Here is a 19,910-nt window from a genome sequence, read left to right on the forward strand (position 1 = left end):
CTAGAAGATTTTTTTTGAAGCGCTGTCTAAATAAACATTAATTCCAGTGGTCACCAGGATATAGCACACTACTTGTGAAAAATCACCAGTCAGATAGTTTGCTGCCAGCCTATAAAGAGTGCTGGAGATTACAGTTAGGCCTATGCAACCCTCTTTTCTGTTGCAGAATTGCCACATATTCAGGTGCAAAACCTTTCTTATATTGTCGGTGCTACCAGTGAGATGCCTGGCACTATGAGTGGAAGAAAGACACAGGGTGAATGATCTTCCTGCTGTAAGCTGTATGCATTTATGATCTCCGGGGTTTTTTTTTTCCACACTTGCCCTCATAACTAGACTGTCTTGTCACTATGGCAACAGCTTTGTGTACTAGCCCAGAAACCCGCTGAAAAACTGAGACTATCACTCTCTCTCTTTTTTTTTTTTTAACACTGCTATTTTTCCAAATAGCTATACTACAGAGACTCAAAGAGCATCCATATCTGAGGTAGGCTTTTATTTATGACATCGGGTTTTCAGGAAACAGCTCTGCCTGAAACCTTTCAACCTCAAATCAATACACGGCATCTAAGCTAGCTAATTCTCTCTCCCCTCCTCTGTGTTTTTTTCTAGCTAGTGTGGTAAAGTCTGTGTGAGAAAATACTTTTTTTTTTATGCACATCTTATATAGGATTGGCAAGGTTTCCTGGGCAGTTGTTAATAAAAGGGGGATCTGTTTGTAAAGTTAATGTAAGTGCATGAAACGTTAATAGCGATGATCGCAGCACTGGTTCCACTGTGCTGCTCTCATCGTGGTGACAGATGCAGTCGGAGACCAGCCCCACTGCAGGGCTGAGGCATCCGTCTGAAATGCGGAGGGCTGCAGAACAGAGAGATGAAAGCTGTGGAGGGAAAGAGACACACAAAGTCAGAGAAAGTCACAGACACTTTTGTCTCACTGACTGAGGGGAATGACAGCGAGAGGAGAGGGACCAAAATGAGAAAGTTACACAGAGATGTACCCTTAGTATTTGATGGAGGAGATCCAGGCAGGAGATGGGAGGTGGGGGGCGGCACGGAGGATGAGAGGATGGGAGAACTTTGTCTAGAGCAAACACCCTGGCTTCTCTTTTATTCTCTCTCATGCTGAGTTTGAGAAAGCAGTATTTTAACAGCGAGCTGAGGTAAATGCTGAGATGCATCTCGGGGTTGACATTTCCACTCACCACTTCCTGTATATTTTTAGAGAGCAAGTGATGCTTTGTGTCTCTGAAACAAGAAGCTTTAAAATATCTAATAGATGACAACATAAAGAATATTCTCAGCTGTCTTAAATGGGCCTAAATTTAACACTTCCTTTTTTTATCGCGTATTACGCTGGACGTGAAGTGTTGCAGAAAATCACGAGCGCGCGCGCACACACACACACACACACACACACACACATATATATATATATACAACACAACCTTCCTGTGTATCTGTGCACAGGGATAAATGAAGAGAAGCAAGCACCCGTCTTCAAGGAGAGCTGAAATCCAGCAACTCTACCTAGACTATGCTGCAGGGCAGGAAACTTTGCCTGCCAGTGCACTGCTAATGTTCATCCACAAGGAGCAGAAGGAACTCACAGCAAATGAAGACACTGCAGAGAGTTTGATTGACAGATTTGAGATAGACGAGACAGGTGAGTAAAGGGAGACTTGAGTACAGTGTCATTCTGCTTGCTGCTCATCATAATGGAAAAAAAGAAAAAAAAAAAGCTCTATTCTTTGGTGTTGTCATGTAATGATGCTAATTTAGTTGTAACAGAAGTTTAGGCCTGAGCTTCAGTGGTGCCTGGCTGGCAAAACGAAAGAAGGAAAGAAAAATAAAATGTAAGGTACATCAGCCTCAGGCTAATGGACCTGGCTAATGGATGTTGTCTAGTGTGCTGTGGGCTAATTCACACCAACACAAACACAAACAGCAAAACAGAGAAGATAAAAAGACTCACAACTAGCCTGTGCCATTAATTCACAGAAGACAGGGCTGTCCAAATTAATCAAATGAATGAACTGCAATTTTGTCTTCCATTAATAATTAAAATGATCTTTCATCACATTGCTTTTAGTTCAGTAAAGTTTAGTTCAGTCATTATCAGTTTATTCTCCTGAAATATTATTAAAGTGCAGAGAAATCAAGATTCAAGACCTTTACGGTTGTTGTGCAAGCACAACAAAATTAAAAACATGGTGTGTAATGTTAAAAATGAGAAACAAATGGTCTTTTCAAGTCTTTTCACACAAGTTAAAAGATAAGTTGCTGCTCTTTATTAAATGTAATAAATCGTGGTAATCATGTCAAATACAGATTTGTGCCATAATTGAGCAGCCCTAACAGAAGACCTCACTTTAACCAAGGTACTCATATTTCTTTTTCTGCATTTTCACAATAACTGCATCATGTATTTCACTCAGCAATCTCAGTTTCTCAAAGAGGGCGTGCAGAGTTTGTTTGTTTTTTTTAAATACATATTAAATCACACCATAGTTGCTGAATTTACTCAAAATGAACCAAAAAGCGCATGGATCCAAACTGCTGAATGTAAAAGCAGGTGCCGCAGGTACGAACCATCAGCAGGGTGGTCAGTAAAATCAACCTTTTTCCACAGTGGACAGTTTGCCAGAGCATGGAGAACACTGATGATGGCGAAACATATTTTGATAATAATGTAGTTAGACATGGCACACAATACACGAATCCTGCATCTAAATGAAATAGAGTTGTTGTTGTTTTTGTTTTTAATGCCCAATTTCTTTCCATTAAGTTCATCTGTTGGACTGACCGTTCAGCTGAATGAGTTTTATTCCCACCTCAGGCTAAAGATAATTACAGTATACTCGTGATATCACAATTCATTACTAGCAGAAACTTCACAGAGGCTACAGCAGGGCTCTGGAGACATCTCTGCTGGTCAGTCCTCCACTGTAATCTAATTTCAAATTTCTAAACAGCAGTTTGATGTACTGTCATGAAATTTTGCACAGCTACTTGTGGCTGCAGGAGGATGACTTATAATAACTTTAGTGATCCCCTAACTGTTTTATCTAGCATGATAGGCACAGGGGTTTATGACAAAATATCTATAATACATCAGCTTTAACTCCACCAGAGACAGAAAAAGAAGGACTTTGGATGTACTAATAAACTAACATGATATAAATGCTAATTTTACCTGTTCTTCTCTTGTTAATAATGAGATTTTAGTCTTCTTTTTCCTCCTCTTCCAGCCAGAGAAAACAGGTCCATGACCTTTGAAGGGTTCCTCAGGTACATAGAATCCAAAGAGTGCTGTGTGTTCAACCAGGCCCATACGTCAGTGTACCAAGACATGGACCAGCCTCTCACCAGTTACTTCATCTCCACATCACACAACACCTACCTGATCGGAGATCAGCTAGTAGGAGAAAGCAGCCTGGAGGCCTATGCTAGGTAGGGAAGCGGTGTTTACATACAGTGTTCTTCATCACTGAGCAGCATTTTAAAACGCCAGCCCCCACTGCCAGAGGGAGTACTGTGAAGATGTTTTGAGGGACAGAAGGTAACATGAGAATGCTTTGAAAAAAAATGACGTCATAAATAGAGTGGATGTTATACAAAGCATGTAAAGGGACAAAAAACAAATCAATATTTGGTGTGTCCAACCTTTGCTTTTAAGTCTCAGTGCCTTCTGTTTCTTCATATCATCCAAGACTGACTATGATGTGGAGATCAGGGCTCTGTGGGGGATATATCAACAGCTCTTGGATTCTTTGTTCCTTGCGCCTCTGTAGATAGTTTTTTGTTTTTGTGTTGTTTTTTATGATTCCTGCTGTATTAATTTCCTGTCTATAAAAGATGGATGTAGCCAATATAATCTAACCCATTGGTTTCTGAATTCTGACTCACCATTTTGGCCTTCACCATGTTTTTTTTTTTTGGCAGCCAGAAGTGATCAGTTTAGATGAGAAGGATAGAGTTATCAGTTAAGACTTGCAAGCTTGGTTAGCAAACTGCATGCATAAACTGAATGGGTGCAATGGACAGACACACGTCTGTTGATTGGTGACCACTGACAGACTAATAAAATACTAGAATTTCACTCACCAAAACTGAAATACAAACTTGACAGATAATGAATTGTTAAAAAAAAATAAATTCATTACAAAGGATCAAGTAGCAGTTGGGTGAGTTGCAGTTTTTGATACCAATGCATGGCTTGTTTTTTTTCCATCCTCGGAGACTGGCCTTTGGCTGTATGTGTGGGATCATGCTGTTGAAGTACTTTGGAGGTAGTCAGATCCCTGCTTGATTGGACTGTGTGATGGATGAGATTATAAACTTTAGTGCTTGACCAATACAGAATTTTTAAGACTGATACTGATATTTGGTGACAGATTTCCCCTATGCGTAGTTATTTTTACAACGATATTATGACAGTGGAGTTTTAAAACAATCTAATTTTGTCACAAAAAAAAAAAAATCCCATATTAGTCATCTACTTGGATCAGCTGATTGCTGCATTTGTGGCCTTCCAAACATGTGTGCCAACAGGGAAGTTGCAGAGTGCCCTCTGATGGAAAAACTATGCAACAACAACACTCATAACATTGTTGAAGGGTGTCTCTTCTTTACTATTTTAATTTTAATTTCTCACTGCTATAAATGCCAATACATATATGTTGGCACATAGTTAATATGAGGCTCTAACAAACCTAAAACCTTTGAACATTAATGTATAGACCTATTCATATGTACAGTTCTGTCAATACTGCTCAAAGTCTTTTTGCAAATTAAGAAATATCATCTGTAAAATCCTATAACAAATAAAAACAATATTAAAAAAAATATAGCGCGCGCGCACACACACACACACACACACACAATAACTGGTTGAAATTAAGCTCTAAATGCTCTTAAACACAATATTATCCTCCCTCTCCAGACCTACATGTTTGTCATTTGGATACTCTTTTTCCCTCTCATTTCATTGACCCACTCCTGTGCTGAGGCAGACAGTGAAATTGCTGTGGTGCCTTTATGGGACAATAGAGGTGATTACAAAAGAGGCTGATGGAAGCAGAAGTGCAGTATTTATGGTTCCAGTGAAAGTGCTGAGTTCCCTGGCCGGCTGGTAGAGTGAACCCTTCAACCCAGCGGCCTGAGAGCTCTGGTTTACTTAGATAATGATGCAATGATCTTGAGAGGAAAGCAAACTGGCAGGAACAGTAAGCTGCTTTATAGAAATCCCACTAGCTCACAGGTGGGAGAGGGAAGAAAATAACATGAGTACATGTATTTGTTGAAGCAAATGTATACTTGTTGCAAGGAATATATCAGAAATGCTTAAGAATTACTGTAGAAGCTGAATAAAGAGCTAGCCTGGCTTTCTCTTTCAGCTTGAAATCTACACTATATTGCCAAAAAGTATTCACTCACCCATCCAACTAATTGCATTCAGGTGTTCCAATCACTTCCATGGCCACAGGTGTATAAACTAAGCACCTAGGATTGCAGACTGCTTCTACAAACATTTGTGAAAGCATGGATCGCTCTAAGGGGTTCAGTGAATTCCAGCCTGGTACTGTGATAGGATGCCACCTGTGCAACAAGCCCAGTCGTGAAACTTCCTCACTACTAATTCCACAGTCAACTGTTAGTGGTATTGTAACAAAGGGGAAGTTTCATGGAATAGGTTTCCATGACTGAGCAGATGCACCCAAGCTTTACATCACCAAGTGGAATGCAAAGTGTTGGATACAGTGGTGTAAAGCACGCTGCCACTGGACTCTAAAGCAGTGGAGACATGTTCTCTGGAGTGAATCATGTTTCTCTGTCTGGCAAGCCAATGGACAAATGGGTTTGGTGATTGCCAGGGGAACAGTACTTGTGTGACTGCATTGTGCCAAGTGTAAAGTTTGGTGGAGGGGGGATTATGGTGTGGGGTTATTTTTCCGGAGTTGGGCTCGGCCCCTTAGTTCCAGTGAAAGGAACTCTTAATGCTTCAGCATACCAAGACATTTTGGACAATTTCATGCTCCCAACTTTGTGGAAACAGTTTGGGGATGGCCCCTTCCTGTTCCAACATGACTGTGCACCAGTGCACAAAAAAGGTCCATGAAGACATGGATGAGGCATTTTGGTGTGGAAGAACTTGACAGGCCTGCACAGACTTCTGACCTCAACCCGATAGAACACCTTTGGGATGAAGACTATGATCCAGGCCTTCTTGTCCAACATCAGTGTCTGACCTCACAAATGCACTCTGGGAAGAATAGTCAAAAATTCCCATAAACACTCCTAAACCTTGTGGAAAACCTTCCCAGAAGAGTTGCAGCTGTTATAGCTGCAAAGGGCGGGTCGACATTATTTCAAAACCTATGGATTAAAAATGGGATGCCACTCAAGTTCATATGCATGTGAAGACAGATGAGCAAATACTTTTGGCAACATAGTGTATGCCACTGACTGTGTAGTGCATGTAAGGTGTGGCCTTGCTGCATTTGTGGCAGCTCTGACTGGCTAACCTTCAGGACTCACCAGAAAGAAATTTATTTCTTTTTTTTCTTCCAGTCCTTTTTTTTTTTTCTTCCTTCATTTTATTCTTTTTTCTGACATATTTAGGAACAGGACTCGTAAAGCCATTTTTTTTTCTCTTTCTTTTTTTTTAGTGTGTGAATTGCCTTTTAATTGACCTTATGTACTGCAGCTTTCATCCAGGAAAAAAACCCTATTTATGCAGTCGTGTTTGTGTATCCATTTAAAGTTTTACCTGGGCATGTTGTAACTAACCCACAGTGCTACAGTGCAGATTACCTGATACTAAAGGTGAGCACAGGTATTTGTGAGGGTATGATGACACCACACCTGGAAAGACTACTTTACTGTCTGCTGTAACTACCAAAGAAAGCAAAAGACTCACAGGTGCTATAAACACTGTATGCAGTAACAGAGCCCTCACATAACAATTACATAATTGAGTGTATAGAATGGGGGAACTGTTGTGACAAAAGAAAAACATAATTGGACTCTAAGATTAAAAATAATGCAACAGGCTGTATTTAAAACTGAAATAACTTCTAGAGAAGCAGCGAGTTAAAATGGCTTTAGAGAACCGTGTGTCATGTGCAATGAAAATATATTATTAGCAAAGTGATTATTTGCCACAGCTTCCTTGTGAAAGGTATCTAACGTTTGTCCTCCACCATCAGAAAGCAATCTTGTATAAACCAAGACACAGACATATAAATATAATGCCTAACACTGTTATTATTGTCACATAAAGAAAAGCACAGGAATGGAAATGTATCAACACCACTGTAGGGAAATAGCAAAGTTTGTGCCTCAAACTTTACTTATAATTTCTCACATGGTGTTTTTTTTTGTTGTTGTTTATGTTGTTTAGCGTGGCCTTGCTGCAGCTCACTCTGCATATATCTCTGTGTGCATGTGTGTGTTTCCATCTGGGACAGTGCTCTGAGGAAAGGCTGTCGCTGTCTGGAGATTGACTGCTGGGATGGGCCAGACATGGAGCCCATAGTTTACCACGGCCACACCCTCACCAGCAAGATACTTTTTAGGGATGTTATCACCACTGTGGGGCAGCACGCCTTTGAGGTAACAGCATGTAGTTTGTTACATGATTACTGATTGTGAGTGGCATACCAGCCAGCTCACTCACTCTTGCCTCTGCAGGCGCCAGGAGTCCCTACTGAGCTGCATTTGCTCTCATTAATAACCTCTCTTGCCTGCAGACTGCCTTTGATTTAGCATTTCAGGCCATTCTCTGTGATGTGTGCGAAACTTAAGACCATACAGAGAGAACAGTCAAGTGCATCCAGGTCACTGCAAGTTGTTTGAAATGGGGGCTAAATTTTGATTTTTCTTTCTGGTGTGGTTATTTATTGACAGGTGTCTGCTTACCCGGTGATTCTGTCTTTGGAAAACCATTGCTCCTGGGAGCAGCAGGAGGTCATGGCCCATTATCTTATCTCTATCCTGGGCGACAACCTGCTGACAGCTCCCTTGGATCGCCCTGCTGCTGAAGACCTCCCAAGTCCACATGTAAGGCTCAGAAGAAGTGAGAGTGTGGCTGTGCGTAAAAAAAAAAAAAAGAAGATGAATTTATGTTTAATAACAGAGCAGCTGTTGCGAGTGGGAATGCGAATGATGGTGTTTGCATGGATAAATCCTCATTGTCTGCCATAGCAAAACAAAACAAGAAGAAAGTTAGACCTTTTCATCGCCACAGAGGGCCTCATTAGTCTCTTTCCGAGGCTTCCTGGGCCCTGCGCTCCACTAGCAGGTAGGGTAAATGGACATCTGCATTTGCAAGCCTCTTTAATCTCGCACAGAGTCACAAATCTAATGTAATGTAGTAGAACAAGTGTCCATCACTTTGAGAACATGGATGCACTTGAGTTGACTTCTCCTTTGAAAGCATCTGTCACAGCTCATTATTAAGTGACCAGCCTGAAAGACAATGAGACTGCTGTATGCTGAATGTGATGAGGAGGATGAAGGTTTCTTTTTTTTTTTTTTTCTCCTTCTTCTGAGTGTGTGCTGTCTCAGAAGAATCTCTTTGGTTCCGCTGACTTCTGCTGCAAAAAATGAGTGTGCTGTATCCTTAGAGCACATATTCCCCATATCGTTTTTATCTTTATGACTTCGGGAGTAGGGGGCTTACATAGGAGCCTCAGCTCTAATGGTTTCATCTTGACTGTTAACCCCTGCAGCTGGGACACCCAGTCAGTTTTCATGTTTTAAAATTATGCAGCTTCACACTCAAGTTACTCTCTAATTATAAAAGTGGAACCAATCTGCAATGTTCAGGGTTTCTCATTACTCCTACAAGTTACATCAAAAGGTTTTAAAGCTGTTTACCCACTTTTCTAAGCCACGGAAAAGATGGAAAAGCCAGTTGTCTTGGCTCTGTTTTTCAATTATCCAGAGTTATTGTGGGATTAGAAATAAGCTACTGTTAATTAACATGTTATTACACTACTTTAGTCTATTTTTACTGTCTGCATGAGGCAAAACTCCCCTCAAGAACTAATTATTCTTTCCTAAAGTGCATCAACATGAGGAAAGCCTCAAATTTAGCTCTGCAGATTATATAATTTTATGGACAAGTGATCAAAATTTCAAAAAGTGAAAGACCAAGTGAAGTTATGAAGGTTGTCATTTTCATACTGTACAGTCTCTTACAGGTTGTTAATGTTGGCATATCTGTAATTAATTGGAATAATTTGCCTGTATGTACTGACACTGACTTGTCATGGTGCTGCCTCCAGACCATAATCACTCACAAAGAGAGCCCTTTAAAGTATTAATAGATCTGGAGTCTGGACGGTAAAATGTAGCAGCAGATTTTCGATTCAGTGATTCGATGCACCTCCTGCTTCTCTTGCTTTTCTTCTTATCTGTTGTAACTGTGTGCATGCACCATATGCCCCGCGTTGGATGTGACTCTTTGAAGGTCAGCATCCTTGCGACAGACCGTAGTGCAGGTGATTTGTGCAAAAAGAGCATTTTGGTGTTTGTGCCTTAAGTTTAAGGATGCAGAAGCAGTTTGACCGATGCAAATATGTGATGGTTTTAAAAGTGCTGTGTCAATGTTCATGTCCTTAATTAGTTTGCATTCATTCATGTGTGACAATGAGGAATGTCAGGACCTGAAGTATAAGATCCTCATCAAGAATAAAAAGATAAAGCATCAGATTAAGGCAGAGGATGCTGCAGAGGAGAGTGCAAATGAGGGTGAGGAGGATGAGGATGAGGAGCAGGAAGAGGAGGAAAAGGAGCATCAAACACGAGCAAAGTTCTGGTCTCCCAGAAAGGAAGGGTCCAAGAAGAAAGTAAGTCAGGGTGTTTTTTGTTTGTTTTTTTTCCTCCCGTCAGCTTAAGATAAAGAAATGATCCCAAAAAGCTTGAAATGGGAAACAGCATTTTGAATGAGGGCAAAAAGGTGAAGCTTTCATCCTGGAACTGTCACTGGAATTTCATTGCTGTTTTTTTTATTTGTCTTCTCTGCCCTAAATGAATTGAGTAGAAGAAGAAGGTGGTGGTAGCTGAGAGTTTGTCTGACCTGGTTATATACACAAAGTCTGTCAAGTTCATCAGTTTTAGTCACTCCAGAGACCATCAGAACTATTATGAGAACACATCTGTGGAAGAGAAGAAGGCTCACAAGCTAGTCAAAGCGTCAGGTAAAGAGTCATTTATTGATCTAAAATCATTAAGCAGGAGAAGCCTGATTTATAGATGCTAAAGTAATAAAGACTTTGCATTAATAATTGTAAATGTTACACAGTATTATTTGGCTGATCCCATCCCAGCAGATTCTCTTAATTTATCATCACACTTTGGCAAAGTGCTCAGTGTACATACTGTAACCACATTTCTCATCCAAGAGTCTTTGGATGGAAAATACAGTTACCAGTATACCAGCTATAAATTTCCAGAACAACAAAGGCATATTGAACATGACATACTGTATACATTATAAGGAAGTAAATTTTAGGGAATAAAGAGCACAAACCCAGAAATGTGACTTGTGCTTTCATTGCTGGGGAAGTGAAAAGAGCCCACAGAGGTTCAGATGAGCAGATAATCAGTTAAAGTGTCAGCATGCTGCTGAGCCGCAGCATACCGGAGAAACAAAGTGATAGAGAGAAATGAAATTTGTTTCCTTCTGAGGAGAAATGACACTTTTTCCACACATACAGCTGCATTATGAGCCGGTTGACTCGGGTATCAGCAACAGTCTCAGCAAATCTAGTTCAAAAACCTTGTAGTTTCGACAGTCTCTGCAGGAGACTGTACAGCTCCTGTATTAAAGATAACGTTCAGGCTGAAGATGTGTGCCATGCCTTTCAGTCCTCAGAATGAGTATAAGTATGCATGGACCAAGTTTTAATCTGTTCAGACATTATCTTTTTTTTTTTTATATATTAAACTAATGTAGCAATTAACTTTGTGTGATGGTATACTGTCATATTTCTCTTATTTGAATAAAAGCAACTCATTAAGGTTGATAAAACCAAAAGCCAGTAACTGGCTTGAACCGTAGTGTAATGAATTTTAATCTTTCTAATGAGAAATAGGGACTATTTCTATAATTTGCTAAAGACAGATCAAGTCCCTGCAGATTAACCTGAGTGGATGATTGCATCATATGGTGCTTGTCTCTCAGTCATGTGGTTCCAAGATCAACAGCTGTGAAGTCTGAATCAGTGGACATTCTGATTCGTGTGTGTGTGTGTGTGTGTGTGTGTGTTACAAGAGACAGCTAACACAGATAGTTGTCACTGAGATGGTGTTTCTCCTGCCTCTCTTTCAGGTTCAGATTTTGTTCAGCACAACCAGAAGTTCCTCAGCAGGATTTATCCAGCGGGCTTCAGGATGTCTTCCTCAAACTATAATCCTGTGGAGTTTTGGAATGTCGGATCGCAGCTCGGTGAGTGGGACGAGCACAAGCGAATACTCACTTGAAATAGGAGACAGAACTCAGATGCACTCTCATTATGCACACATAAGATATTTCAGTCAGACATGAGTGATTTATTATAGCAGCAAAGTAGAGTTAGAGTTAGAGCTCATCACTAATGTGTTAGGTGCAGTGCAGATACTGGGCATAACATCCCCTGGCGCCTACAAGTGGATGCACTGGTGACAATTATGCAGGGCAGCAGTGGCACAGACATTTTAGAGGGGGAGATGGGAGAGTTTGCAGCTTAGAGCTCGAGGTATGTTATGAGGGAATGATAAAAGTCTGTATAATGCCTAAACTAGCTCACAGACCTCACTGCAATTGATACACACACCCACATGTGTATGTATGCATAAACATTCATATACAGTGTTTAATTTAGCAAAATCTGATTGTCAGTTATTTTGTTAAACCTTTTGTGCATGCAGTATTTTCTATTATGCAGTTAGGAAGGCTGCCAGAGTTATGGAAATATTTATAAAGCAGTTAATTAATTAGACCAATCTAATTACAGAAATGAATAAGGCATAAATAATAGATGTATCCTAAACAGTTTAATTTCAGAATAATTACAGACATTAATCAAATAACTAGGTATTTATTGATATTTTAATAGGCAATTAAAAAGATCACATATTAAATAATAATTAGAAAGAGAGGTAATTATTATTCATGAAATAATTAGTGCTTTGCTCTCACCCATGTTTCTTTGACCAGAGCCCTAAAAACAACAATTTAAATGCTTCAAACATTTTTTTTTTTTTTTTACCGTGCCAACAGGAATCAAAAGGTTTTTGACACACAAAACAGTTTCTTTACTTCAGTCCGTTATAAGCTGCTGAAATGGAGAGAACTGCAGTCTGGAAGACCTACTGTCAAACTTCAAAGGGGACAACCTGGCCCAGTGTCCTGTCGATTACCTGTGAAAAGAACATTTCATTCCAATCTACAGCCTGACTGCCTCATCTGTGTTTTCCCTGGAGCGAGTCCTCTCTCGGCCGTTATCATATCTTTTCCAAATTGATTTGCACCCTCGTAAATGCTTTCCCCCCTTTTTTCTTTAAATTACAGCTGGCTTTGGGTCAGAGCTTTTTTTCTCTCCACGATTTTTATTAGTGTTGAGCTTGCCTCCATATAGCTGTTCTCCCAGAGTAACTATGCAGTAGTGCATGATTTACCCTTGAGGTAATCTCTATAAACAGGTTGTTGGCAAAGGACGATATTTGTGGCTGAATAGTCTGAATAGCATTGACCAATCACATCTGAGCAAGCTTTGGTTGCATGCAAGGAAACAGGTCGTGTGGAGCGCAAAATGGAAATTGCATTTGCCAAAATGCAATTTCGAAGCCATCGGTTATTGTCTGGTGATGTTTAAGCTTTTTAAAATTCATCTGCATTCGTAAACAAAAACAGCACCAGCTTCAGGAACCGCTGGCCCAGATATCAGGGAGCTATACCCAAATGCCCCATGACATTGTCCCCAGAGGCTAAGTTGTCAGATCACAAGTGATGCATTTCCAGATTTTGTTATGGTCCCTGTGGTTTCCATTAGTTTCTTAGTCGTTCTTAGTGTTGTTTTTCTTCCACTGCCTTCTCCATTCCTCTGTCTCTGCCATCACTAGTGTTAGCCTTCGTGTCTCGGTTATTAGATTATTAGATTAGATTAGATTAGATTATGTTTTGGTTTTATGGTTTAATACTGGACTTTGTTTTATCAGCTTTTTCAATAAAGTTCACTCTTTGTTTTTCCTTTGAGCATGTGCATCTGCATTGAGGCCTTAAGCTCTGGTTAAAAACATAACAGATTGCCCACGAGGTTAAAGTCACAAGCCTTGTCTGTCTGACACCGCCTTTGCCAGTGTTCCTGTCACTCTGTCTTAACACATATTCTTCATACATCTTTATCAGTCAGCCAGCAGCCAGTCACTGACTCTGACATGTAGCCTCGCTGATCGCTGAGCTGTGCAGATGGTGATCAAAGGTGCAGGAGTCTGCGGAACAAAGCAGTAACCCAGAAGGATCAATTGCTGTTAGATGAGCAGAACATCCGCAGGGTCTCGGCAACACACAGGGAAAGCGCAGAAAGAGAATCTGAAGGATGTGGTGCAACATGGGGGTTCACACAGAATTGTTTCTTTGCATTATTCATATATGTTATTCCATGTTCATCAATGATTTCTCTCCAGCCAGAAAGAGACATCATCTGGCAGTCCATTCACATGCCTGAAATCTGTAGTCATGGGTGATGTGTGCAGTGTGCATGCCAAAACATAGCTGTGCACAGCAGAACAGCCCACTACGCATTCAGTCATTGCACACTTGGTAATTGTGAATGGCTCCCTGATGCAATGAAAGCCATTGTTGCAGAAACATTTCAAGTCATTGTATAATTTAACTCTCTCTCCTGCAGAATGAAAATGAACTTTAGAAAACAGAAGGTATGAAGGGATCATCTCATGCTGGTTGTTTTATTTAACAAGCTTTAGGCATTCGCAATTTGTGTTCCTACAAAACTGCGTTGTGTCTCCTGGTTTCATTCTTCCTTGCAGTGGCTCTCAATTTCCAATCTCCGGGATTGCCTATGGACCTTAACGATGGCCTTTTCCAGGACAATGGGGGTTGTGGCTATGTCCTGAAGCCAGCAGTTCTCATGTCCAGTCAGATGAGCTTTGATCCCAGCAGCAGCCGGCACAACCTTAAGTCAACATCCCTGATGCTCAAGGTACAGCTATGAAGTGCTACACCCTGAATAATGCATTCATGGTGCATTTATGGATTGAGCTGTAATGTTACAGGACTTTCTGTGGGCGAGTGTGCTTTACGTGCATATATATGTGTGCATATCCATCACAATGTAGGGCACTGTGAAGCAGAGCTCATCTTATTCATTGTACTTCTTGCCTGCAGTTAAATACTTTCCAGCCGGATGCTTTGAACCAACAATGATGTAAAACTCCCCAAGAGTTTCTGTTTAATTAGATTATCTCCTTTAGAAAATTAGGAAAAGAGAGACAGGAGTGATCTAATGCAATTAGACCTGGGGTCCAATTAATAAATCATCCCTCTTTCATTATTTTAAGCATCTTGGGGGGCAGTAATAGCAGCATTTGTAATGTACAAAGCCACATGGCAAAAGTGAAAGAAGCTGACAAAAAAAGCACAGTCACATATCTCTTTTTGTGCTCTTAAGGAGAACTGTCACAATTTGATTTTTTTTTTTGAGGGATGTCTGAGGATTTGCACTACAGAAACAGCATGTGGAGCAGTGAGGGATCGCATGAAGCTCACACAGAGAAAGCAGAAGAGGGCACGTCTTACGCTGATATCACTTTCATGATCAACCATAACAGCAAAAAAAAAAAAAAAAAACGAAATATTTAAAGCTTATATCACCTAAACTAAAAGCACAAACATTTTCTAATTTAGTCGAGTAGGTTTGAGAGATGTCTGTGAGATTTCTGTGTTCATCCTAATTCAACCTTTGTGCTGCTCACACTGTACCTCTGAACAAAGCGCACCTTTATTTGCAGAAACACTGGCACTACCAAGTGTACAATACTTACTGGCAAATTCTTCCAGTACCTGATTTTAACGTAAATATACCTTATGACCATATGCCTGCAACTAATGAAATTTCACTCAGTTTCAGCTACACAGAGGGCTACTTTCTATTAAATGCTTATTCACAAAGTTTTGTCAGCAAACAGGATCACATAGCAAACTTTACCTGCTAAACATTAGCATGTTAGCACTAGCATGTGATTCATAAAAGCATGCTAAAGTTAGCATGTAGCACGTATCAGTACAGTCTCGTACCATGATTAGCACGGCTGTTCTGCAGATGCTTAGTCTTGCTTGTGTTGCTTTTTTAATGAATTGGTAAAACAGCAATCTAATAACATCCACGGAGGATGGCAGTGGATAATTCTTGATCAGATATGGGGTCTACAAGAACAGACTCACAAGTTAAACAAATGCACGTCAGACATTGTTTTCTTATAGAATATGCACAATAACACACGGCATGATGCATAAATATGAATGTTGTGTGCTGTGTTTTAAGATGCCCTGGGCTCCACCTTTATTTATTCAGGGAATCTTAACTTGGCCCTCAACTCATTGAATCAGACTCAGGAGTTGCAGACGGTGTTGTACCTTAGGTAGGGGTGTTTGGTATTTCAATCTTTCAACATTAAATTATTCATCTGTTCAGGAAAACAATATTTCCCCTTGAGCTTTCACAAGAGTTTTTAGCATAAAACTGTCAAGTACAAGAAATCTTTATTTAATGTTGACTGCAACCTGCTAGCTATGGCCTCACAAGTAGGGACCATTGTGACTGTGAAGTATCAGAATGCTTGTTGTTTTGTAGCATGGCTTCAGGAGAGGAAAGAGACTGTACTTTTGTTCCGGACACTGTAAAGCTCCATCAGTGCCAAGCGGGGCATGTCGTGATAAGTACATGCAGGTTTGTCTTTGATCAGGGCCAGTGAGGGAAGCTCAGTGTGAGACAAATGCAGATAAGCCTGCCTTTCTCCAGACTACTCTAATTACAGCCCTCCCTTCTCTTGTCTTCGCTTCTCTTTTCTTCTCACTGTTTCTTCTAGTTTTCTACTATTCTCACAAATAATTTATTTAAATTTACTGTCTAATTCTGTGTGTGTCTGTCACCAGGTGATCAGTGGGTCCACCCTACCCCTGCCCAAGAGTGGAAAAGCTCTGGACCCCTTTGTCAGAGTGGAAATTCACGGGATTGCGTCAGATATCTGCAGAAAAAGCACACACACTGTCAAAAACAATTGTAAGTGCCACAACACAAACTGCACATATCGAGATGCAGCAATCTGTTCTCCATTATGTTAGATCTGGCTTTGCTTTGATCAGTACAAGTTGTATTTTATCAGAATTAACTCTGGATCATTGAAACTCAGCTGAAAGTGTTTTATTTCCAATTTTCAAGAAATTAAGAAGGACAGCTATTGTGTACGTATTTGTACGCAGGAGTGAGATGAGGCAAAGAGGGAGAGAACAAGAAAAGAAAGAACCAGACGTAGTAACTCCAGGACTGTGCCTGGTTCTGCACATAAATCATACAGTCATTTAATAAAATAGATAAGGATAACTATTATTTAATGTCTTTTTGGACTGAAACTTAGATGTCACAGAGAAACTTGATATAATTGTTTTAAAACATTTTAAGCAAACCCGATTAACACTCGTCTCTCTTTGCCATCTGTGCGTTTGTTTATTTACTGTGTAGATGGCATCGCTGGTCAGTTCACTCTTTGGGCCGAGGCTGAATGATCTCAGCAGCTTTTAAATTAACTGATAGATGGAGTGCTTGGGATTTTTGTAGCCACTTATCCTCCATGCTACTACTGCCTGTTAGTGAGCTAAAGAGCACTGCAGTGAAAAGTGGTTGGAACTAAATTCCTTACCCATTCCACATTTTTCTGCAACATTAGCTCACTAACTATGAAGGAAACTTTAAATGCTTCTGCAGATTTGAAGTTGAGGTCTTTGTAGGTGACAGCCACTTTATTTTTGGCTTGCACACTTTGCACTGGGTATAGCTGTGCTTATATTTTTAAAGTTAAAGTGATGGCAGGATTGTCAGGAGTGGAGGGACAAAAGTGCAAAAGCTATAGGTGCAGCGATTTATTGAAATGTACAAGCATAAATAGAAATACAGTAAATAAGGCAAAAACAGAGTGTGTACATTTCTAATGAGCTTGAAAATCAATATTTGGCGTGACCACCTTTATTCTTCAACACAGCTTGAACTCTCTCCGGCAGCTTTCTTGTCATTTCTTTAGGTAGTCTTCAGGAATAGCTCTCCAGCCTTCTCAAAGGACATTCAAAGCTCTTCTTTGGATGTTGGCTGCCTTTTCTTCTGTTCTCTGTCGAGATGATATGAGACTGCTTCAATAATACTGAGGCCCAGGCTCTGGGGAGGCCAATCCATGATTTATAGCGTTCCACTGTGTGTTTTTCTATCCAGGTATGCTTTTACTACATTGGCAGTGTGTTTGGGATCATTATCATGCTGAAAAATGAAGCCGTTGCCAGTCAGGTGCTTTCCAGATGGTACTGCACGGTGGATCAAAATCTGATGGTACTTTTCTTTGTTCAGAATTCCATAAATTTTGACAAGATCGTGAACACCAGTGGCTGAAATGCAGCCCCAAACCATACTAGATACACATGAGATGTTTCTTGAAGGCCTGGGTTGAATGCTATACCCGCAAAATGTGCCTTGGTTTCAGAGCACTAAAGATGATGAGCTCAGGCAGAGTGAAATTTAAACTTGAAAACCTCATCGGTGACAGCTTTAAAACAAGTATGTGCAGAAAGACTTTATGCTCCCGCACAGTGTAAAGCAGGAGGTTATTGTTGTCATCCCATCTGTCTGTGAGGTTTAACCACAAGGAGTTGAGCCATGAAATCTGGCATATTGTCACCCTCTAAAAAAATGGCCTAAGTCATTTTTTTCAGGTTTTACAGAAAAGACAAAAAAAAAAAAAAAAAAAGAACCAAACATTGAAAATTTGGTGATTTAGGCAAAAATGAAACTTTTGTTAAAAAAATGACTCAGGCCATTCTTTTAGGATGTGACGATAAGCACTCTTTACTCTTCAAAGATGTACAACACAATATTCAGCTTCTGATTGGCTGAGCATGTTGGTCGGGGATGACTCATGGCCATACATAGTACAGACTATGACTCATCTTTGAGCAATATTAAAGCCATACCCACTGCTCAGCAATATTGTGCAAATGTAAATAATATGGTTGGCTTATGATTATAGTGATGTTAAACATAGTGCATTGATATCAGCAGATCATGCAGTATGGGTGTAGTAATATTCCTGTACACGCATGAGTATAATTTGATGAGGATACCTTGTAAGGATGCATTATATCTGGCTTATTAGATTATATAAATAGAGAGGCCTTCTGTAGTATACATCCTTGTACAAGTGCAGTATGTACTTGCTCTACTTAACAAAAGCATCTTGTTTTTAATATCTACACTTCTGACAACAATTTCACAATAAAGTAAATTTTTGTAACATTACGAGCTGCAAACCCAGCACTGTCATATTATCACCCCATAAAACAGAACTTGTTTACTTGTTACATATCTGCCACTGTACATTAGAATTTATTTGAAGTTGTGTTTTTTGGCCTCCAGGTGAATATAAATCACATACTCCGCCTTTGAAATCTGTTTTTGGTCCTCGCTAACGCATGAGAAAAATATATTTGCAGGCTCCCGAATGCTTTGCTTTGTTCATTAGCTAATCCCTTTCTTTGTCTGTCCTAAGTTTTAACAGTTTGTGTACAGTGGGTATTTAGAGCCTTTTTAAGTCAAACGAGCTGCCTGCTGCTGCCACCAAAAATATGATGAAAGTGGTTAGACGCAACAAAAACCATAAAGTGTAAAGCCAAAATGATGAGATGAAAGTCACTATAAGGCTCCGCATCTATGTAGTCTGGTGATCATTTGCCATCGGTTCATCATTACAGGTCACTTCTTTCACTCACAGGTAGTCATGTGGTCCAGTGTTTGATCCAAAAATATTAATTAGCACCTCTAAATCTAAAAATGTTTACTGCTTCTAATGAAGTGGTTAATTCTGTTACAGCTCTGAGTCCTCACTGGGATACTGACATGGCCTTCAAAATTCGCCTGCCTGAGCTCTGCCTCATTCGCTTCTGTGTCAGAGATCAGACCGGCTTTCTCAGCAGTGAGTTTGTGGGCCAGTACACCCTGCCCTTCAACAGCCTGAAGAAAGGTGAGCCACAAGGGGGGGGTAGGGCAGTACAATGAAGAGCTAAGTTACATGAGGTGACATTGTATTCCATCATTGTATTTCCCCTAAACACGCAGTGTCAGCATTACTGAAAGTTTATCCGTACTTATGGAAATGATCCTGTATAGATATACATACTGTACACTTCTCCTCACTCCTCCAGGCTACAGGTGGGTGCCTCTCCAATCCAAAGACGGATTCAGCCTGGATCCAGCCTCCCTATTTGTCTATATCTGGTATTCCTAAACAACACGTCTCCATATCAGACTTGCTCACATGGCGACACAGACACACACGCGTTGGCAGCAGATAGAGAAGCGAGGCTGATGTAGGAGCAACAGCAGCAACAATGAAAATGTATAAATAAATCAAAAAGAACCATTTCCTAAGATATAAATACCACTTTTATTGTCAGAAAATAGAAGTGCATTTATTTATCTGCTGCCTGCACTGTGTGCTGCAGAAGAAAAGTCCAGAAGGTTCCAGTGGGTCTGAAACAGTCCTACTTCCCTGTGAGAGACCCTACAAAGAATAATATAAATAAGATTCAGGGGTGCATACATAATTTAACCAGATCCAGTTCAGGGAAGTCTATTTCTATC

General features: G+C 40.2%; 1 protein-coding gene across 3 annotated transcripts in view; it reads left to right on the top strand.

Annotated features, from left to right (window-relative positions):
- Positions 1–346: 346 nt before the first annotated feature.
- LOC115782295 (1-phosphatidylinositol 4,5-bisphosphate phosphodiesterase zeta-1) overlaps positions 347–19,910 on the top strand; it is a 33,583-nt gene continuing 14,019 nt past the window's right edge. Inside the window, exons 1-12 of one of the 3 annotated variants that reach the window (XM_030732397.1) lie at positions 347–487; positions 1,471–1,666; positions 3,252–3,453; positions 7,473–7,617; positions 7,912–8,064; positions 9,663–9,857; positions 10,052–10,208; positions 11,342–11,458; positions 14,041–14,213; positions 16,166–16,292; positions 19,141–19,290; positions 19,472–19,681. In XM_030732397.1, the coding sequence (XP_030588257.1) occupies positions 1,477–1,666; positions 3,252–3,453; positions 7,473–7,617; positions 7,912–8,064; positions 9,663–9,857; positions 10,052–10,208; positions 11,342–11,458; positions 14,041–14,213; positions 16,166–16,292; positions 19,141–19,290; positions 19,472–19,554 (1,692 nt within the window). In that variant the 5' untranslated portion in view covers positions 347–487; positions 1,471–1,476 and the 3' untranslated portion in view covers positions 19,555–19,681. Of the gene's footprint in view, positions 488–1,470; positions 1,667–3,251; positions 3,454–7,472; positions 7,618–7,911; positions 8,065–9,662; positions 9,858–10,051; positions 10,209–11,341; positions 11,459–14,040; positions 14,214–16,165; positions 16,293–19,140; positions 19,291–19,471; positions 19,682–19,910 lie in introns of those variants that run through there. The other 2 variants (XM_030732398.1, XM_030732399.1) reach the window with 2 other exon arrangements.

The sequence above is a fragment of the Archocentrus centrarchus genome, chromosome 6 (assembly GCF_007364275.1).
Source record: "Archocentrus centrarchus isolate MPI-CPG fArcCen1 chromosome 6, fArcCen1, whole genome shotgun sequence".
In the NCBI taxonomy this organism is placed as follows: domain Eukaryota; kingdom Metazoa; phylum Chordata; class Actinopteri; order Cichliformes; family Cichlidae; genus Archocentrus; species Archocentrus centrarchus.